This window comes from Triticum urartu, chromosome 6A (genome assembly GCF_056163025.1).
Source record: "Triticum urartu cultivar PI428250 chromosome 6A, HENAU_Tu73, whole genome shotgun sequence".
Taxonomy (NCBI): domain Eukaryota; kingdom Viridiplantae; phylum Streptophyta; class Magnoliopsida; order Poales; family Poaceae; genus Triticum; species Triticum urartu.
Window position 1 is genome coordinate 247,020,501 of NC_141878.1, and position 22,778 is coordinate 247,043,278.

The following is a 22,778-nucleotide window of genomic DNA, read 5'->3' on the forward strand; positions in this document are numbered from 1 at the left end:
AGTTGCAGAATGAACAGAGACTAGTTAAGGGTGAAGTGACGATGTGTATTGGAAATGGTTCCAAGATTGATATGATCATCATCGCACACTCCCTATACTTTCGGGATTAGTGTTAAACCTAAAATAAATGTTATTTAGTGTTTGCGTTGAGCATGAATATGATTGGATCATGTTTATTGCAATGGTTATTCATTTAAGTTAGAGAATAATTGTTGTTCTGTTTACATGAATAAAACCTTCTATGGTCATACACCCAATGAAAATGGTTCGTTGGATCTCGATCGTAGTGATACACATATTCATAATATTGAAGCCAAAAGATGCAAAGTTAATAATGATAGTGCAACTTATTTGTGGCACTGCCGTTTAGGTCATATTGGTGTAAAGCGCATGAAGAAACTCCATGCTGATGGGCTTTTGGAATCACTTGATTATGAATCATTTTGATGCTTGTGAACCATGCCTCATGGGCAAGATGACTAAGACTCCGTTCTCCGGAACAATGGAGCGAGCAACTGACTTATTGGAAATAATACATACTGACATATGCAGTCCGATGAGTGTTGAGGCTCGCGGCGGGTATCGTTATTTTCTGACCTTCACAGATGATTTGAGCAGATATGGGTATATCTACTTGATGAAACATAAGTCTGAAACATTTGAAAAGTTCAAAGAACTTCAGAGTGAAGTGGAAAATCATCGTGACAAGAAAATAAAGTTTCTACGATCTGATCGCAGAGACAAATATTTGAGTTACGAGTTTGGTCTTCAATTAAAACAATGTGGAATAGTTTCACAAAATCGTGCCACCTGGAACACCACAGTGTAATGGTGTGTCCGAACATCGTAACCGTACTTTATTAGATATGGTGCGATCTATGATGTCTCTTACCGATTTACCACTATCGTTTTGGGGTTATGCATTAGAGACAGCTACATTCACATTAAATAGGGCACCATCTAAATCCGTTGAGATGACACCGTATGAACTATGGTTTGGCAAGAAACCTAAGCTGTCGTTTCTTAAAGTTTGAGGTTGCAATGCTTATGTGAAAAAGTTTCAACCTGATAAGCTCAAACCCAAATTGGAGAAGTGCATTTTCATAGGATACCCAAAAGAAAATGTTGGGTACACCTTCTATCACAGATCCGAAGGCAAGATATTCATTGTTGAGAATGGATCCTTTCTAGAGAAGGAGTTTCTCTTGAAAGAAGTGAGTGGGAGGAAAGTAGAACTTGATGAGATAACTGTACCTGCTCCCTTATTGGAAAGTAGTTCATCACAGAAATCTGTTCCTGTGACTACTACACCAATTAGTGAGGAAGCTAATGATGATGATCATGTAACTTCAGATCAAGTTACTACCGAACCTCGTAGGTAAACCAGAGTGAGATCCGCACCAGAGTGGTACAGTAATCCTGTTCTGGAGGTCATGTTACTTGACCGTGACGAGCCTACGAACTATGAGGAAGCGATGATGAGCCCAGATTCCGCGAAATGGCTTGAGGCCATGAAATCTGAGATGAGATCCATGTATGAGAACAAAGTATGGACTTTGATTGACTTGCCCATTGATCGGTGAGCCATTGAGATTAAATGGATCTTCAAGAGGAAGACGGACGCTGAGAGTAGTGTTACTATCTACAAATCTAGAATTGTCGCAAAAAGGTTTTCGACAAGTTCAAGGTGTTGACTACGATTAGAGTTTCTCACTCGTATCTATGCTTAGATCTGTCCGAATCATGTTAGCAATTGCCGCATTTTATGAAATCTAGCAAATTGTGATGAAGAACTCGATCCGAGGACGGATCTTCCCCAAGGGAGGGGAGATGATGCGGAGCATCCCACGACCATCCACATGGACGCCACCTCAACTATCCAAGCTCCAAGTGGACCAATGACAAGGGCTAGGGCACGTGCTATTCAATCTAAGGTGACATCACTCCTACTTGAGTTTTCCCCCTCTTCAAGTGAGACATGGCTACTGCCTAAGTCCGAGATACTATGTGTCATAGGTACAACGCTCAAGACTCGGAGCTGAGGACTGTAGAAGAAGAGACAGGCGTCAACACTCTGGACAGCCCGGAACTTCCGGCCAGAGCCCGAAACTTCCGGCCCCCGGACCTTCCGGCCGACCCGGAGCTTCCGGCCGCCGATGACTTCGACCAGCCCAGGCGTGCCAACTCTCGGGTTAGCCCGGACCCCGTCCCGGACCTTCTAGCGCCCGGAACCTCCGGCCTGCCCGGACCTTCCGGCCCCCGGATGCCAGCACATCTCCACCGCGCCAACTCTCTGGTTAGGCCGGACCCTCCCCGGAACCTCCGGCGCCCAGAACTTCCGGCCCTGCCTGCGCGCAGCCACTTGGGCCGAGGCCCGTGTACCCTTTCTTCACCTAGACTATATATACTCTATCCCGTACAACTTTCTAGGGTTAGCATTGGTTTAGCTCATTGAGAGATAGAGCATTGCTCATCCATATTGGATCTACTCCACGAGAGAGACCGCGGCCCCTCTGCGGAGAAGATCCACCTTGGATTCAAGACCCCTTTACAGGAAGATCCCCTTGTGGATTCAAGACCTCCTCACGGAGAAGAACCGGCTACCCTTTTGTATCGTCCTTAGTTGTCCGTGGATTCGTGTATCGTTCTATGTACCCGAGGATCTAGCACATGTGTGACTTGTTCTTGTTAGTTTGAGTGTTCCTCTTGTGTTTCCCCTTGTGTTTTCCCCCGTTTTTCCTCGTTCTCCTCTTCGTGTTCATCGTGTTCTTCGCGGGATCCGCTCCTTTCGTGAAAGATCGGGCCACTAGGGTTCTACCCTACATCATACTGCTAACGAGGCATTACGTGGTTCTCCTACTGGATTGATAACATTGGTTCTTAACCGAGGGAAATTTTTATCTCTATTGTACTGCATCATCCCCTCCTCTTCGAGGAAATCCCAACGCAGCTCACAAGTAGCATGGCGTAGCACCTATAATAAGCCATGGATGAAATTTATGAAAGGGCATCTTGTATATTTGGTCCATGTCCTTATATGTCATCATGGGACTTCAAAGTGCTAAACACTCTATTAGAAACACCATTCTGGTTCCCTTCGCGCGCGCTTTCATCTCCATGGTTGATCTTACTCTAGTGATAATCCCTATTGTCCATTTTAGGCCCTTCATTAGCAATCAACACAAATGTATCTATTTTAGGCAACATCATATTCTCACGGACATTAGAATTATTGCCAAGAAATAAAAGTACCTGATAATTTAATTGGCGTGCGCAAGCTCTAGTAATTGGTACAATATGTATAGTAGTACGGGCTGCGGGTGTAACTATGGTAGTGGTGTCCTCATCATCCTCCCCTTGTTGAAATGAAGTTGTCCTCGACAGAAGCTCGTCTTCCTCACCCAAATAAGAATTCAAATCTGCAATGTTAAAAGTGGGACTAACCCCAAAATCTGCTTGCATCTCAAGTTTATATGCATTATCATTTATTTTCTCTAACACCTCAAAAGGACTATCAGCACTTGACATTAGCTCTGACTTGCGCAAATCAGGAAACCTATCCTTGCGCATATGTAATCAAACAAGATTTTCAGGTGCAAAGACAACATGTTTTCTACCCCTATCTCCGCTCCTACTAGCGGAAGCCTTCGTTGATGTCCCCGCTTGCCCGACGCCGGCCGTCCCCTCCTTTAAATCCGGCGACGCGCAAGGCCGCAGCCTAGTGCCCAGTCGACGTCGCATCTCTCCTACATCTTTCTCCACCATCCGCCGTTCCGATCGCATTACGCCTTCGCCTACCCCCGTATGCGTCGCCGTCGCCTTTGCCATCTCCGCCTCCGCCCCAATGTGGCCCCGCCCGCGTGAAATGGTTTGGCTCCTGCTGGCGGGAAGCCGATGTCGCTATTGCAGGGGGAATGCCACCATCCGTCGCACCAATCGCCGGACGCCTTCGCCGTTGTCCCTGCCTGCCCAGCGCTGTGTGGATAAGAGAGTTGGGCGGGAATGAGGGGAAGAGGGCAAGGGAGTGGTTCGGGTGACTTTTGCTTCGTTCCGAACGATTGCGAGGTGATTACGTGGCAAGCGCAAACCGTCAAGATTCATGCGACGATAACGAAAGAGTTCGATACGAGAAGCAAAAAAACCGGTCCTTCGGGACTTATTGATTCAGTAGCATTTTTGCCACCGTGTAATCTAAGCCTAGCAGGATGCCGAGGCAACACATGTATGGTCATGCCATAACCCACAGTGGTAGCCCCTCCGTCCGGGTTTATCGGGCCCGTGAGCAAAATAGGGGCATCCGTTATTGTAAGTCCCCTCCTCGATTTAGCACTAAAAAATGTTAGCTGTGCCTTCCAATTAATACCGAGCTTTTAATTCCGACCATAATACTACCCAATGCATGTCGTTCCTTCCTCCACCCATGGGCCAGGCAGCCGAGACTTTTGCTTTGGCCAACTTGCAGCGAGCGCCCTTATAAGGCAGTTACCGGTTAGCGTTTAATTTATTTTATTTATTGCATAAACTAGCACACATAATTAATAGATTCTCTTGATGCCTGTGTTTTGGTCGTAGGGCCCAACAAACCAGGACGGAGGGAGTATGCATTTGTCGCTTAAGACGGAACATGGCCCACATGGCATACACACCAGCGGGCATACCACACTCCATCTCTTTCTCCGCCGTGCCTTCACAATGCCGTGTGCAACCACGAGTGACTATCGAGTAGCCCCACAAGCTCCGGGTCCACCTGTCATGGCCATACCAAGAAGCCAAACGGAAAACCTCGCACACAACTGTCAGCAGATAGAGCCATCAAATCCACGCGCGCATTCACGCCCGCATCCGAAACTATTACACTCCGACCCACCAAAAGCAGCACCCATTAATCTACCCCTTTTCCGCTTTCCCATTAAAATCGACGAATTCTTCGCCGTAGAAAGCAGATTCGCGAACGGAAACAGCAGCACCGTTGCGTGTTCATATACTAGCACTATAATTCTTGCAATTTGTTGTGGTTTCTTCCCTCTTCGCTTCGATCAAACCGCGATACGAGTTGATATAAACAAGAAAACCGTGTTAGTGCTGTCCCCAATCGGTGGATTCCGAGTCCGATGTCTCGATCGACATTTTAATTCCGATTTGTGAGTTTGCTCAACACTTTTACCTAGGGTTTCCGATTCCTCGCCTCAAGGAAATTTACAGAATCGTAATCTTTGTCCTTTTCTTTATCTTCCTCTTCGCTTCAGATTTTTGGTGAATTGTCGTGGATTCCGCGGCCGCGGGGGCGCAGTGTCAAAGGTGTGACCAGTCGCGATGCAGTACCACCACCGCAGCCGCCTGCCGCCGCCTCCTCCACCGCCGTTTGGCCGGGGTAGTGGTGCCGTGTACCCCGGCGGCCACAAGCAGCCGTACGCTCCTCAAACTCCTCCTCGGCCCCCGCTTCTTGCGCCGCCGCATCGCAGATACGAGGTGCTCATGGAGGCCGGCCGCCTGGCGGCCGAGTACCTGGTATCCACGGGCGTGCTCCCGCCGTCCTCCCTACAGCGCGGCGGCGGCGACCCGTGGGCTGTTCCTCCTCCTCCACTGCCTCAACCGCCGCAGGAACCCCCCGCATTCTATGACTGGAGGAGGTACGATGATGTATATAGCAATAACCCTGGCACCCGGCCTAGGTGGAACAGTAGCATTACTAGTTGTTGTACTAATAGAGATGATTACAGTAATGGTGGTAGCTACAATGGGAGATGGAAGAGAAAGTATGGGGAGTACAGAATGGGGTATCCAGGTCGTGGAAGGGAGAGGGAGAAGGAGAGAGTAAGGTTGAATTCGAATGGTCGACGCTATGAGGAAGATAAGGACGAGGATGGTGCTCCTGGATTTCAGAGGGATCCGCGGTCCAGTGGGGAGAATGACGAGTCTAGGAGATGTGTGACGGATGAGGTGAAAGAGGCGGCACCTTTCATGGAGAAGGCTGTAGGTCAGTTGGAGATGAAGGATACCAGATTGAATGCTGATGTTAGGAAGAATGCTGATGCTCTGCTGGAGTTGCAGGCTGAGAATGAAGGTGAGATGAAAGAGAATAAAATACTGAGTTCAGAATTAGAGATGGACCCTAACGGTGATGTCAATAACACTTCTATTGTAGTTGTTATGGAGGCAGATGCGAAGCTTTTGCCAGATGGTAAGGTTGTGGGTGAGGAAGCTGAAGATAACAACAAAGTTTTGTGTGACCGTATTGCCTTGAATGATGACATGGAAATTTTGGAAAATGGTTTGCATGTCGACAGGAGGAGTTTGCTTAAACGCTGTGACTTTGCAAAAGCTCCAACGAAGCCCAGGTCATGCCATGCACATAGAAAGTCAGTAACTGAAACAGTCGATCTAGTTTCTTCTAGAGAAGGTTCGAAGATGGTAGCTGATGAAGCAGCAAATGAGAGATCTTTGACTAACATCCAGCCAGATAACAGAGAAGATCAAATCTACCAAGAAAGTACTGTCTCTAAGACAGCTTACAAAGAAATAACAATGGAACCTATGCTTCTCCAAGAAAACAAAACATTAGTCGTTACTGAAAATATGAAAGAATACAGGAACGATGCACAACTCCATGTAGTCCAGGAATACAAGGAAGAACAAGATGTATCATCTTTGACAATTTCTCAGAAGGATAACTTGATGCAAGAAAATGACTTATCTCCATTGTCGGCTTCTCGCAAGGGTGGCTTGATGCAAGAAACCAACCTATCTACGTTGACAGGAACGCAGGAGGATATCATGATCGAAGATGCCAACCTATCTCCATTGCCAGATGCTCACAATGATGGCTTGATTGCAGAAACCAACCTATCTCCAATGGCAGATGCACACAATGATAGCTTGATTGAAGAATCTGATCAATCTCCATCGACAGCTTCTCACGAAGTTACCTTGATGCAAGAAACTGACATAACTCAGTCATTATCTTTACATAAAAATAACTTAAATCTGCAATTTAAGGAAGGAGCCCAGATTTGTGATACTGAAATTGTGCCAAAAGAAGTGGGCTTGTTTGAGTTTTCTGATCAGAAGAACATTGTTGGTGTTGATTTGTTTTGTAATGCCGGGGCTGAAACTATCATCCAAATGGAAGAAGAAGAAAAGCTGGATCAATCCAGCTCATTCAGAATACCTAATAATCCTGGCTTTGGCCAACACTCTGCACCAGGATATTCAGTGGAGCCACATAAACAACTGCAAGAAGATTTTGGAGCAAATGTGGGAGACATTGTCGGTGGTACAAATAATTTGTGCCAAGTTTCATTAGACAATAACTCTGTCCAAGTATTTGATATAGAAGATGACATGCCAATTGAAGGTGCTGGCTTTGATTCTTCAAAAGCAAAGTGAGTTGATCGACATGCAGTTAGCTCCTCTATCGGGTTGAATGGAGTTAACCGTTTATGTTTATACCATGTTATAATGATCTAGGAATTACTTGGTAGCTCTTAAGAATAGCATGTCTATTGTTCTCTCATATCTTGCAACATATCAGGTAGCCTATTGAATAGTTCATGAGCAATATCTGTTGCATTAGACCATCCATCCGCTGTTTGTTAAATTTTCTGCATCGTAGGGTTTTGACTTCAAAATATGATGTTCAAACAGGAACGCGATGATATGCTCTAGCATGGATGTCATAATGCACCCTGGCATACATACTGATGATCTTCCTGTAATTGAAGATGGTTACAATCTTACACTTTCTGATTATCTAGTGGCTGATATACCATGCTACACATCATTGCGACCTGATCTTCAAGCTGGTATATGTACCAATGATTCTGAGGTTAGACTTCCTGGTTCTTTTAGATACTCGCCACGGGAAGGCCTTGTAGTGACGTTCTCATGAATAATTTGGTTATTATTTAGTCTTTTACTGCACTAGACGATAGCATACTAAATTTTTGTTTCCTCTTCAGGGCATCCCTGTCATGGATGATCCAATATATGGGTCTCTCACTGATATTGGTAATGGATTTTTGTTCCCCTAATTTTTGCTTTAGCTCTTCGCTTTAGGTCTATGTCCTCTTTGTCTGGTTTTCCCATGTCTCAGATACATACTTTTTTTGTTACCAGTTGCATTTGTTTGTTTGTGGTAAAATGTTGCATCAACATTCCGGTACAAGGCTTTCTGGTTACTGTTCTGGTAAAATTGAATTAATGTTCTGGTATGAATAGATAGATATATCCTGTTATATAGACTGTATCCGCACACCATCCTATGCAGCCCAACAGATAACTAATGAAGTGAATATTTCGAACTCAGCTGTCCATGTGGGAACTTCTCACTGTATCAAGATTCAGGTTAGATTGTCATGGCTGCCCATCAGGCCCAGTAGTTGATCTTTTCCTATCAGTTACAAGTGGACATTTACGCCTGGTGTTTCAGTGAATAAATGGGAGTAACACAAGTTACTCTCAGGTTAGACACTAGCTTAAATTCTTGTCCTTTATATGGATAAAATTATCTTCTTAGAATAACACTAGATTCAAATACATTAATTGTTCGTTGCTGAACAAACTTATCTACACGTTGTGATGCCCTGGAGTACTTGCTTAAGGGTAGTATCATAGTTGTGGGGGACGATGCAGCGATGCTCGAACTGGGATCATCAACCCAAATCGAGGGCCGGGGTTGACATGTCCGACACCATGAGTCAATGTCCGGGACGCGACCCAGACACTAGGATCACAAATCCCATTCAGCAAGCCCAAAACATTGGATCTCTATCCCAACTCCCCATCGCCAGCAGGAAACGGAAGGATTGATTCATGAAGATATCGAGAATTACCAGGTCCAGGAGTCCATGGTGTCCGCCTTCCACCGGCGTGAACGTGTGCCCGGTGGCTGCAGTCCCGCATCCCGCTGCCGCTGTGCAGGACCTGAAAGCCGGGCTCTGTGCAGCCGACCAGGTAAGCCCCCATGGTGGCATAGTTGCGGAGGTGGCGCCGAAGTGCCGAACCGGCGGCTCCCTCTGGTATTTGCCCCTGACTTCCTGAGTTGCTGTGGAAACTTCAGCGGGAGATCTTTTGATGTTTCACACTTTCCCTGAAAAAGTTAACGCTAACGTACATAGTGTAGACCAAGCCATGTAATTAGCGACATGCCACCTACATACAATGGAATCAATTGATTGTAACCTTTTTTCACTCACGGTGATTTAGCCATCCTTATGCACCTTTGCATCTCGAAACTCCCTTCATCTTGGGTCACGTTCCTCGACCCATCTTATCGTCCCGGGATCATCGTTCCCAAACTGTTGGGGATGCGTTCCACCTATCAATCGGTCGTGCAAAAGATGTATACCCCGTCGTGCAAAAGATGTATACCCCGTCGTGCCCTGTTATTGGCCACCCGGTGATCCTCGACCCTCGTTCCCGTCCCTCGAGCCAGGAACTTGGCAACTATGGTAAGTCTTGCTATTTGTATCCAGTGCTCCTTGATAATTCCGGGTAAATGTCTGTTCACTGTTTCTTCTGACTGAGCAAGTTTTGAGTACCTGTGCAATGCTCCCACTACAAGAGATGAGATCTCTTGTATCTTTTGTACCTTGCTCAGGATGAAGTCAGACACCGTCTGCCTGGGTTCCAGGCACATTAGCCCTTTTATGATTTTATCACCCAAAGCTAAACCCCCATTTACTCCGAATCCTAGACCATCTTCCCCTTCCTAAGCCTACGTAGAGAAGTCCAGCTTGCCACATGCAAATTTGTTACCCTTGCCCATGTTTGCTTTGTTAGGAATATGCAACTTGTATTCCCATGAGGCCATAGGCCGATATATATACATGTACAGATGTGAAACATATGCAGGAAACCCCTTATATAACGGGATAAATACAAAGGGGTACATGACTTATAATATAACTCTAACACCCCCCCTCAAACTCATGGTGGATGAACAACACTGAGTTTGGAGAGATAAAAGCCATGTTGTACTCTAGTCTGGCCTTCGTCAGGAAGTCTGCCAATTGTAACTCGGAAGGCACATACTGAAGAGCAATAACCCGATCCTGCACACCAGCGCGTACATAGAAAGCATCAACACCAATGTGCTTGGTGAGCTCATGCTTCACAGGATCACGCGCAATGCTAATAGCACCTGTACTGTCAGATAAGAGCGGAGTCGGTGTAGTGACAGAAACACCAAAATCCTGAAGTAACCACTGTAACCAAGTCACCTCTGCCATCAAAAGAGCCATTGCTCGCAACTCAGCCTCGGCACTCGAACGGGAAACTGCAATCTGTTTCTTCGTCTTCCAGGCAATGAGAGAACCACCAAGAAAAACACAGTAAGCAGAAAGTGAACGGCGATCTGAAGGATCACTAGCCCACGTAGCATCCGAATAAGCCTGAAGCTGTAAAGAACTGGAGCGAGGAAAGAATAGACGGTGAGAGATTGTGCCCCGAAGATATCGGAGAACACGAAGGAGATGACTATAGTGGACCGATGTGGGAGCGGAGACGAACTGACTCAGAATATGAACCGGATAAGAGATATCCGGACGAGTGACAGCTAGATAGACAAGACTGCCAACAAGATGACGTTAGCGCGTCGGGTCAGGGAGGGGATCACCATCAGTAGCACGGAGGTGAACATTGAGCTCCATAGGAGTCTCAACAATGCGTTCGTCAGTAAGAGCAGCACGAGCAAGAAGATCCTGGATATACTTTTCCTGGGATATAAAAAAGCCATCAGAGGTAGAAGAGACTTCAATCCCAAGAAAGTAGCGAAGAGGGCCAAGATCAGACATAAGAAACTGCTCACTAAGACGGGCCTTTACAAAGGCAATATACTCGGGGTCATCCCCAGTGATGACCATGTCATCAACATAGAGAAGAAGAAGAGTCCGACCACGAGGAGAAAGGTGAATAAACAATGCTGGATCATGAGCACTTGCTGAAAAACCAGCAGCAGTGACTACAGAGGCAAAACGCTCAAACCAGGCACGGGGGGCTTGCTTAAGGCCATAGAGAGAGCGACGAAGACGACAGACCATGCCATCAGGAACAGAATACCCAGGTGGTGGCTGCATGTACACCTCCTCACGCAGCTCACCATTAAGAAAAGCATTCTTAACATCAAGCTGAGATATAGACCAGTGGCGTGCAGAGGCAACGACAAGAAGTGTACGAACAGTGGTCATATGTGCCACAGGAGCAAAAGTCTCGTCATAATCACGACCATGCTCCTGCTGAAAACCATGAGCCACAAGACGAGCTTTGTGACGCTCAAGAGAACCATCGGAGCGAGTCTTAACCTTGTAGACCCACTTACAAGTGATGGGACGGACTCCGGGAGGAAGGGAAACAAGATCCCAGGTACCAGTGCGTTCAAGAGCAGCAATCTCCTCTGCCATCACAAACTGCCATTCAGGATGAACAACAGCCTGACGATAAGAAGTCGGCTCAAGAACAGCAGCACCAGCGGTGGGAAATCCAAAGCGATCAACAGGCGGACGAGGACGAGAACGCAAGCCATAAGTAGGCTGAGAGGAAGATGACGACACATCCACGAAGGCATCCACAGGACGTGAACGACGAGTGTAATGCTGAGGAAAAGATGGAACAATAGAAGGAGGAATCGCCAAGGTAGAATCGAGGGGTGGCGACGAAGAAGTCACCGGAGATGAAGGTGTAGAATCCGGTGACATGCTAGACGAGGAGACCGTGGAAGATGGTGGCATCAAATCGACTAGAGGTGGAGAAGCAGAGGGAGCGGAACGAATAGGCACAGGCTCGACAGGGGTGATAGGTGAGTCAGGAAAAGTGAGGAAAGAGATATCCTCCACTGAAAAGGTCGAGGAAGATGGGCGTGGGTAGAAGGGACGAGACTCATCAAAAGTCACGTCTCGAGAGATACGCATCCGACGACCGATAGGATCCCAACAACGATAGCCCTTATGCTCATCACTGTAGCCTAAAAAGACACACTCAACAGACTGAGCGGTCAGTTTGGTGCGTTCGCGAGGGGCAAGAAGAACATAGCAAACACAACCAAACAAGCGAAGCATCGAATAATCGGGAGAACGATCAAAAAGACGCTCGAAAGGAACACCACCCTGTAGAGCAGCGGAAGGCTGGAGATTGATAAGATAGGTGGAGGTGGAGACGGCCTCAGCCCAAAAATGAGGCGGGAGAGAGGCAGTAATCGGCAATGCACGAGCCGTCTCAAGAAGATGACGATGCTTTCGCTCAGCCACACCATTCTGAGCATGAGCACCAGGACAAGAGAATTGAGAGAGAGTGCCTTCCTCAGCAAGAACACCACGCAACATCTTAGAGATATACTCGCCAGCAGAGTCAGCACGAAGAACACGAATGGGTGAAGAGAACTGAGTATGAACCATGGCAGCAAAACGCTTATAAATAGACAACACCTCACTACGAGAAGTCATGAAATAAAGCCATGTGTAACGAGAGAAGTCATCTATGAAAATAATATAGTATTTATGACCACCTTTGGAAGCGAAAGGAGCCGGACCCATACATCAGAATGGACTAAATCAAAAGGACGCTTAGACACTGACTCACTATGTGAATATGGTAACTGAATCTGCTTGCCAAGACGACAACCCTGACACTCTAAAGAGACATCTCCTGAGACAGACCCCAGAAGGCCTCGACGAACTAAGGACGACAACCGAGAACCACACAGATGACCAAGTCGATGATGCCACTGCTTGAAGGAACCAGTAACAGAGGCGACTGAAGTGGAGGAACTGGCGATAGTGGTGGCAGCAGAAGGAACATGAAGCCAGTCCAACTCCCAAAGACCCTGAGAATCACGGCGGCGAGGGCCAGCCCCAACCAGAGTGTGCGTGCGACGGTCCTGGACAGAACAAGAGTCAACGTCAAGTATGACGCGACAACCAGAATCAGTAAGTTGACCAGCAGAAAACAGATTCATGGTGAGTCGAGGAACATGAGCAACATCAGGAACAGAGTAAGGAGTGGTAAGAGTGCCTCTACTAACGACAGAAAGTGGAGTACCATCAGCAGTGAGGACATGAACAGGAGAATCCAGCGAGCGAAGAGAGGACAAAATGGAAGAATGAGAAGACATATGAAAAGAAGCTCCAGAGTCCAGAACCCATGGGGATGTACCTGACTGTGTAGAGGGTGATTGCTCAGTGCGGGAAGTATCAGTCACAGAACCAGCAGTACCCGTCGAGGAAGAACCTGAAGCCGCGAGCAGACGCTTAAGTCTCAGAATATCCTGCTCAGTCAAAGTAATGGCTGAAGCTGTCGAGGTAGATGACGAAGTCCCAGAAGATGATGATCGCGCCTTGCGCAGGTGTTTCTTCTTCGTGTAGCACTGAGACTCAAGATGGCCATCATTGTTGCAGTAGTCGCAATGTGGACGGGGGCGACCTGAGCCTCCAGAAGGAGTGGGCAAGAGCGGCGGAGCACTCGAGCGAGAAGGGGTCGGTGCAGCAGGTGGCGTAGGAGCACGAGTAGCGAGCACAGAGGGAACCTCCAGCAAACCAGCACCACGTAAGCGAGTCTCCTCAGCACGAATCTCAGAAAGCGCCTCCATGAGAGAAATACGGCCACGAGCAAACAACTGAGCACGCCGGGGCTCAAACTCCTTACGGAGCCGAGACAGGAACTCATAGACGTGATGAAACTCCAAATTGGCCTGGACAGCCTGGCAACAAGGGCAGGTACGACAACCAGCACTGCGGAGAGAATCAAGCTGGCGCCAGATAGCAGAACTCTGTGCATAGAAGTCATCAACAGTAGAGTCACCCTGCTGAAGAGCATGCTCCTGACGGATCACAGAAAGGTATAAGGCATCACCAGAGGGCTGATAGCGCTGACGAAGACGGGTCCACATCTCAAAGACAGTAGGAAGACCCAGAAACTCAGAAGCAAACTGAGGCAGAACACTAGCAGTGAGAACAGCAGCAGCATGAGCATCATCATCAAGCCACTGGGTGTAAGCAGACAGAGCACCATGATAAATTTGAAGAGCCTTCTCATAAGCCAAAACCTTCTCATCATAAGCACGATCAGCAGCCTCATCAGCAAGCTTAGCCGCATCCTTGGCGGCCTGATTAGCATCCGGAGCAAGAACCAGTGGAGTCGGCGGAGTAGGGGCCACCGGAGGAACCGGACGTGGCGGACAGCAGACCTCGCCAGAAAGAACACCCCAGAGACGAATGCCACGCATGTGAATGTGCATAAAGCCAGTGAACTCGGTGTAGTTAGTACCATCGAAAATCACCGGACAGCGAGGGACAGCAACATAGCCCGATGCAGCAGACATATCTTTTTTTTTAGCAGAGATCCAAAACCAGCAGAATCCGACGAGAGCAGCAGGGACGAGACCACCAGTTTCCAATCAGCAACAGGACGGGATCGGGGGAGCAGCAGGCAGTCGATCCAGACCAAGGGGCGGCTGGCAGCTGGAGGCAGCGGCGGGATCCAGCAGGGCCTGTGCGAATCGGAACAAGGGCGAGCTCGAGCGGGACGTCCTCGATCGGGGGAGGGGCTGCGAGCGATCGATCGGGGGAGGGGCTGCGAGCGTCCTTATAGGATCGAGAACGGGAGAGGAGGCCCGATCCGATCCAGGACGGGATCCGAGCGGGACAAGGAGATCGAGGCTGCGGCCTCTATCGGGAGGAGAGACGGATCAATCGCACGAGTTGCAGCGTGCAAAAAAAGTTAACCTAGCTCTGATACCATGTTAGGAATATGCAACTTGTATTCCCATGAGGCCATAGGCCGATATATATACATATACAGATATGAAACATATGCAGGAAACTCCTTGTATAACGGGATAAATACAAAGGGGTACATGACTTATAATATAACTCTAACATGCTTGAGGTAATCAAACCATTCCCAGAATATTGACCTTTTTATTAGCTGTGATTCAAAAAAAACTATGGACCTTTATCTTATATCACAATTTTTGTTGATAAAAAAGGAAAGCATATTTTCATTGCTGTGTGGGCTGAAATCAAACCTGAGGCCTCACGCTCACGCACCCCTGCACGCTTCAACGCTTTGAGCTCTGTTTGCTTACTTAATACAGATATCTGTATTAGTAATTAAACCTATTGTAGCCAGTGGATGATCTCTCTCTCTCTCTAATATATATATATATATATTAGTGTGGATTTTTTAACACCTGGTGACTATGTCACCCCTTTGGGTGGCAGTGTCACTCCATGTTATCTCCGTTCAATGCATGCCTCGTGATTTGTGCAAATGCTATCATCATTCCTTCGCCAGGATTCAATTCTAAGTAGTATCTATATGGAGTGTGTGTAGTATGTAGTATATAAGAATATATACACACACTTTTTAGGTAGTACGTATGTACCATATTGTTAGCATACTCTTTTTTACATACAAATGTGTATTTCACAAATATAATAAAAACTATGGGCTCACTTGCAATTTTTCATGTAGATCATTTTGGAGTATCTTAGACATAGTATATGAACATACTAAACATTGATAGATAGTATATATAATTAGACATGATGATATATGAGACGTGGTTGTAACTACACACACACCAATTTTATGTACTCCTGGGAATATGTACGCCCGCATTCAATATACATGCTGTAACAGACTCATTATACCTCTTTATTATTTTTAGTATACCTCATTAAGGGGCTGTTTGGTTGCCACCCTGACGTGAACTAGCCTGGCCGGACACCTACCTGGTAGCCGCCTGAGTTCTTTGGTTGGAGACCTGAAGCTTCCACTGCTAACCTGACCTGACAACCCCCAATCATAGTTATCCTGGCTCGTAGTATGTGCAATGCAGTTAGCCTGGCTCAGGCCTTTGAATTCTTGTGCCTGGCCGCTGCCTGAGCGGTAATCACTTCTGCAACAAAGGCACCCACGGGAGTCTATTTTTTAAATAGCAAAGCATCTTGTACCTAAGAGCAACTCCAACGTGCCGACCCAAATGGACGGCGCTTTTGTCCGCTTTTTGTCCGTTTGGGTCGGCCGCCCGCCCGGCGTCCGCCTTGTTTGAGATTTGGGTCGGCAGTGCGCCCAACACGTCGACCCATATGTGCCGGCTTGGCCGGCTGGCCGCCCTTTTTCAACAAATAGCACAATTTTTGCATTATTTCACACACAACTTTTGCATTATTTCATAAGCAAACATATAGTCCACAACCAAAAAAATAACGTAGTTTCAACCAAATAAAATAGCATAGTTTTACAAGCCGAATAAAAGAAAAAATGTCTCACATAGTTTTGCAAGCCGAATAAAGAAGATACATCTATTGGTTGCCAACATGAGCCCACATATGCTCAACCAAATCATTTTGCAGTTGCATGTGAGTTTCCCAATCACGCAAGTCATGATGAAATTGGGTGAACTGTTCAAACGTTGCCGCTCCTCCATGCTCAGGTACAACATTCTCACCCTGAAACTGAAACCCTTGATTGTAGAGACGTTCCGGGTGCTCATCTTTTACGATCATATTGTGCATGATCACACGAGCAGTCATCACCTCCCACAGTTTCTGCGTGCTCCAAGTATTAGCAAGATACCGAACGATGCCCGATCGAAATTGCAAAACACCAAAGGCACGCTCGACGTCCTTCCTAGCACTCTCTTGCTCTTGGGCAAATCTTTTCCTCTTCTCTCCGATAGGGTTGGGGATTGTCTTCACAATAGTGGTCCACTGAGGATAGATACCGTCACCCAGGTAGTATCCTTTGTTGTAGTTGTGGCCGTTGATAGTAAAGTTCACCGGTGGGCTGTTGCCTTCGGCAAGCCTAGCAAACACCGGCGAGCGCTGAAGCACGTTGATATCATTGTGTGATCCGGCCATGCCAAAGAAAGAGTGCCGGATCCAGAGATCTTGAGACGCCACGGCCTCAAGTATGACAGTGCAAGCCCTGACATGGCCCTTATACTGCCCTTGCCAAGCAGAAGGGCAGTTCTTCCACTCCCGGTGCATGAAGTCTATGCTGCCAAGCATCCCTAGGAAGCCCCTGCTGGCATTCATCGCCAACAAACATGTTGTATCTTCAGGAGTCGACTCTCTCAAGTACTCAGGGCCAAACACAGCAATAACAGCCTTGCAGAACTTATACAGGGAGTCTAGGCATGTAGACTCGCTCATACGGACGTACTCGTCAATGAGATCATTGGGTACTCTGTATGCAAGCATTCGGATGGCGGCAGTGCATTTTCGGATAAGAGGAGAAACCATTCTTTCCAACGGCATCCTCTTTGCACTCGAAATAGTCATCATAGCCGACCAACCCCTCTCTAATACGGTTGAAAAGATGCCTACTCATACGGAAACGGCGGTGGAATTTCTGATGTTTGAACAACGGGTTTGTTGTGTCAAAGTAGACCTTCCAAAGAAGGAAATGCCCGCTCTCTCGATTGCGATTCAACGCCGGAAGGTGCCCTGGAATGGAGCCACGGAACGATGGCCGCTGGCTATTGAGGTGGTGATGGACCAACACGGCAGCCAAGATCTCCTCATCATCGGACGAGGAATTGTCGGAGTCGCAAAGGAAATTGTGAAAAAAAAATTGTCGGTGGAGTCCATTTTGTACCTTGGCAAACTGTCGAACAGCTTGTGGGTGTCAACGAAGGAGACGGCCGTCGAAGGGAGTCGTGCCACCCTCGGACCAACTAGCTGCCCCGGCGGTGTCCGACGAGTGTGCCGGTGAGGATCTGGCCGGGGCGGCGAGGCGGCTTCTTGGTCGCGGTCGCGGCTGTGTCGGGGGACCGGGGGTGGGAAGCTTCGGTTCCCCAGCGGCAAGACGGCGGTGGCGGGCGACGTGGGAGGTGGCGGCGTTGCAGAGGGGATGTTGCGGCGCCGACAGCTGGCAGAGTCACCGGAGAAATGGGCGGCGGCGGTGGCGACGAAGGAGGCGGGCGAGGGTTTGTTGTTGGAACGTAAGAGGATGGCCAATGTGCCACCAACCAGCGGGCCAGGGGGGAGGAGTAGGCGGGCGCGCGGGCGTTCGTCGCGTGTCCGCGCTGACGCAAAGCCGTCTCAAAAATGGGCCGGGAGGCGGATGAAAAGCGGACGCGCGTCCATTTGGGTCGGCGCGTTGGGCCGACTTTTCTGTCTGCGCCGACCAAAACGGACGTGCGCGGACGAAATGGGTCGCCGCGTTGGAGTTGCTCTAAGCACTTGGCAGGCCAGGCTGCCAACGAAACAACACCTCTCAAACCTGCCTGGCCAGGCAAAAATCACAAGATTCTCCGGCTACTGTCAGGCACAGAAATTTCTCAGCCATGACTCCCAGGGTGGCAACCAAACAACCCCGAATTTTTTTTGAATTTTTTTTTGTAAAACTGACTTTGAGGTATCTAGTCATTATATTGATGAAGTATAGACTAATTTTCTGTACTCTTGGGAGTATGTACTCCCACATTCAAAATATACCTCTTAAACAAATTTATTATACCTCCATCTAAGTTTCACAAAAAAAATCAACGAAGCCCATAGTTTAGGGCATCTCCAACAACGTGCATCAAAACGCCGCTAAACGTCTGAACAGAGCGGTCCGGACACTTTTTGCCATCCACTGTTCGTGCCCACAAACCGGACGCAAACCTGTAGGAGGTTTGTGGCCATCCGGACATCCACCATGTATGTGTCCTACTAAGCGGTCTGGTCCCACCCAAAACCTTCGCCGCGTGTTCCGCTCTAGAAGCCTCGCGATGCATTCACCGCCGCTCAGAGGAGATGTACCAGACAGTCACCTACTTGCGTTGATGCCGGTCAGACCGACATACCGGACGGCTGTTCGAAGCTGCTTCGACCGATAAGCCTACTCTGTCCGCTGTGCTTGCATGGAAGCGGCGCTGGTCCATGTGGCCCAACTATTTAAGCAGTCCACTCTCGTTGGCAAACCCCATCTCCACTCCAGGCATCCTCTCCCCTCACCTTTCCTCCGCGCACCGCAGACATGGGCAAGTCCGGCAGCGGATCCGGCTGGTTCTTGGCGGCTGGTAGGTGGATCCCCGGGGTCATCCAGATCATGGCGCCACCGCCAACGGTCTCTGGGCCCGCCGACGCCCACAATCAAGGAGGTGGTGATCTCCAATGATGACGAGGGGCAGCAGCAGCCACACCTCCTCGCCTAAGGCCCCGCTAACGTACGTGGAGTATGCACGCCAGCTCTAGCTGCTGCTTGAGCGGCTGCTCTTCGACCATGGTCCAGCGCCATAGTTTGCCGTTGTGACTCATCCGCATCAAGGAGCCGACGTCCCTGTCGCATGACCGCGTCAAGACGGAGCCAGGGCCCTCGTTGAGCAGCCAGCGTCCTCGCTGCGCCGTTTCGGGCACGGCAAGCAGGTAGTGCCGCCATCCCTGCCCCGATGGTGCACGACCTCCGTGAAGGAGGAGGCGCCCTCCCTGGCGATTGCCAATGCACGCGGCCGTCTCCTTCACTACCTCGGTTGTGGTGGTGGCGCCTGGTCTCGAGCACCAGGGCGAAGGCTGACAAGGCGGCAACTAAGGAGCACCAGGAGCGGCGCGTAGTTCGGCCTTCGCGAAGTCGGACGTGGCATTGGATTGGGTGCGCACCGACCCAGACCTCGCGTTCGCTGGGGCCGAGACCGCGCAGACATCCTCCCACTGCCAGTGCCGGACTAGAGACCAGCCCTACAAGATCAGGCTGTCCGAGTTCGAGCTCGCCGCCTGTGCCCTCGCCGGCAAGGGCAAGGGCCAGTCCGCACCCGACCCTCGCTGCCAGCCGGACGCGACCCATGTTTGCGCGAGACGACAACCGATGAGGGTTGCCATGACTCCTGGGAGTCCGTCCGCTGCTGGAAGGACAATGACGGACCGGACGGCATGGAGGTGCAGGCGGTCTCAGAGGCCATGCCTACATGGGCACCCTCCAGTGCCTCGCGTAGTTTAGTTTAGTTTTCTTAAAGAGCTGAACTTGTTAAATAGCATCCGATTTGCATTTAATACATGAAACTTGCTTAAAGTCTGTCCGGTTTGCATGAATTTTGTCCGTTTGTGAAATATCCTGGTGCATAGGGTTGGATGGCTGCCCCCTCTGTCCACGGACATGCCCGGACGTGTCCGCAAACATTTGGTGTGTCCGATTTGACGCACGGCGTTGGAGTTGCCCTTATGCAGTATATAGCATTTTTTACGTACAAAAATGAGGTTTAGGTGTAAATAATATAAATATGTGGTATCAACTGTAGTTTGTCAGGAAACTCACTTTGGGTGTCTGGTAATTATAAAAAATGGTATAATCAATTAATTTATGTGGTCTATGAGGAGCGGGAGTATATATCGGAGTCACTGATCCATTTCCTATGCAACTCAGTGACGTATAGTTGCACACTAGTTTTTTCTTTTTTAGTGTTTGTTCCACACTAGTTTTAGTAAACTAGGGAAGTCCTCCATGTTCCTAAACTATGTTTTGACTGGCTTTGGTGATACTGTTAAGTTGAATGTACAGATATAATCAGAGACTCGCAATTACCATCTAGTTATTTATAGCGATTAAGCGCACACTTTAGTGTGGTTGCATATACTTCAAGACATGATAAATCCTTTGCAAATACTTCCTATGCACGTGTTTAGAAAAATTATCAATGCTGATGTGTTGTTTGTGAGAAGAAATTAGTGAAGTAAGAAAGAAAATGTGTTTTTGTAGTACATCTTAAAAAACTCAAATCACTGACTATAAAGTGGCAATTTCTCTATATGTGAAGTTCAAAGAACTGAATCTTTTTCTTTGCTCTGTATCACCCACATCATATAATTAAGAGTAAATTTTGGTGTGGATGATGTATTTTGTTACAAAGGATCAGATGTAGAAACAAAAACCGGCGCATTGCACCAGGTTGACTGCCAAAGTCTTGATCAGAATCTGGTTCAATCTGTCGCTTTGTATAACTTTTTATTGCTAATTGTGGTGCAATGTGATGATATTTTTAAATCTGATCCAAGCTTTTTTTGTGAATACGTGCATGCTCCGCAATTGAATTTATTCAGTAATCGAACATAGCCATCTCTTAATTCTGCCTTGTCACTCAGCAAATTAGAGCATGCACCTTTCATCTTATTTACAGGATCTATTTGGTATGTGAAAAGGATTGGCACATTTGCGTTGGAATCTGTAGGCCAACCTTCTTAGGTTAAGGACTATAGTGAATATCATAAAAGCATCGCGGGTGCTAGTGAAATGAATGGCAAACTCATGCATGATATTCAGTACCTTTGGCAATTAAAAATTCGGGATTAGTTGGAAAGTACTCACGTTGGTAATACCTATTCAATGGCTAGGTAATGTGAAAATTGCTGCATGCTTGATTCATACTACACCCCGCCCACTTTTGGTATCATTTTAAGTAGGTGGGTTTTGTTTTCAAATACTTTCATTTTGGTGAATTCTTATGTCAGCTGCCCCACTAAATGCTATCAAAATGACATAAACTACAACATTTGCTCATTTCTTGCTCCATGTGAGCTAAAATGACATATTTTTGGATTAGAGGTGGTAACAGCCATGACCATGAACATATTTTGCATGTTATTGTTAACATTGTATACTTGTAAAAGTTTGTTGGTAACAATGTGGGTCAATTTTCCCATGGAGTTGAATATTTGTTTCCCTCTTTGGTTCTTTTAGGTTTCATGGATGTTTGGAGCCAGCCAGCTGAGGACTTCGAGAAATTCTTCTAATCCGCTGCCAAAACCAGGAATTGTTCAAAAACGTGACAAAAATAACATGTGTAGCATAGCGTAGGGAAGAATAAGCAGATTGCCCCTCCTGTCAAAGAAAAGGCAATCATACTGTAGCAATAGAGAAATTCTAATGCCGATACTAGTTTGATGGAGCAAGTCTCTGATTCAAAGTTAATTTTATGTGCAGTTCGATATTGTAGGATATGTAGATTCTTTTTGCTGTTTTATTCTGGAAATAGTAGCGGAACCAGCCTGCATATATTGGATGATTGAACATAGCATTGTTTTGCGAACGTGATCTTTCTCCAGGGTGAAAATTTAAGATATTTGATCGGGCAACGACAATGTTTGTACTTTGTTTCCTTCTTGAAGGAGTTGCTTTTGGAGAACCTCATTTGTAGTCTGGGTGTTGTTTTTGGTGGTGGTTAGAGTGCTGCTATTCCGGTGATTGATCACCATGGCGGGTCTTTTTTCTTTTTTGTTTTATCTTTTTTTTTGGGCTGTGTGCATCCTGGATATTTTTAAGGATCTTGTTGTTGCAGAGGTGAGTGTAATTGATGTCTTCTTGATATTAATATATATTCTTTTTTTTTAAACCTTTCTTCATTGGATGATGATTGGATCAGTGTAGTACTTTATTGGGGATAACATGTATGACCCGGCTGGGTGATTGTGATTCAAATGGACCGTAATGAGGACCTTTTTGACTTTACATGATCCCTCTCTCCTCCTCCCTCTCAAAGAAACAAAACAAAACCAAAGCACTGACGAACTTAGGGCATCTACAGCCGGACTGAACAAATTTAGCCCCTCAAACGTCAGCCGGATTGAACAAATTTAGCCCCTCAAACGTCAGCTGGATTGAACAAATTTAGCCCCTCAAACGTTCGTGGAGCGCCCGATTAGTGTCCGGGCGTGTCTGTTTGGAATCCCTATTTTGCCCGTCATGCAGTCATGTCCCTTACTTTTTCTCTTATATGACCGGTCACATGCATATGATTGGTGGAGAAGGAGAGAGAAAAGAAATTATAAAGAAAGAAAGAAAAAAGCTCTATGGTGGGTCTAATC

General features: G+C 47.4%; 2 protein-coding genes across 5 annotated transcripts; one reads left to right on the forward strand and one right to left on the reverse strand.

Moving 5' to 3' along the window:
- Nucleotides 1–4,795: 4,795 nt before the first annotated feature.
- Nucleotides 4,796–22,055, forward strand: LOC125512537 (uncharacterized). 4 transcript variants are annotated; one of them, XM_048677633.2, is made up of 6 exons: nt 4,796–5,141; nt 5,247–7,382; nt 7,645–7,825; nt 7,959–8,007; nt 16,350–16,429; nt 21,655–22,055. In XM_048677633.2, exons 2-5 carry the CDS (start codon nt 5,314–5,316, stop codon nt 16,394–16,396), a joined length of 2,346 nt encoding a protein of 781 aa, XP_048533590.1. In that variant the 5' UTR covers nt 4,796–5,141; nt 5,247–5,313; the 3' UTR covers nt 16,397–16,429; nt 21,655–22,055. The 4 variants fall into 4 exon arrangements, with proteins under 4 accessions (XP_048533590.1, XP_087383866.1, XP_087383867.1 ...); XM_087527740.1 differs by lacking the exon at nt 16,350–16,429 and having other exon boundaries at nt 5,247–6,064; nt 6,146–7,382; XM_087527741.1 differs by lacking the exon at nt 16,350–16,429 and having other exon boundaries at nt 4,797–5,141; nt 5,247–5,630; nt 5,721–7,382.
- Nucleotides 10,587–14,317, reverse strand: LOC147964897 (uncharacterized). Its single transcript, XM_087527648.1, has 4 exons — nt 12,530–14,317; nt 11,352–11,591; nt 11,037–11,234; nt 10,587–10,715 (listed from the first exon to the last, which is right to left on the reverse strand). The coding sequence occupies exons 1-4, from the start codon at nt 14,309–14,311 to the stop codon at nt 10,587–10,589; spliced, it is 2,349 nt and encodes a 782-aa protein (XP_087383774.1). The 5' UTR covers nt 14,312–14,317.
- Nucleotides 22,056–22,778: the final 723 nt, after the last annotated feature.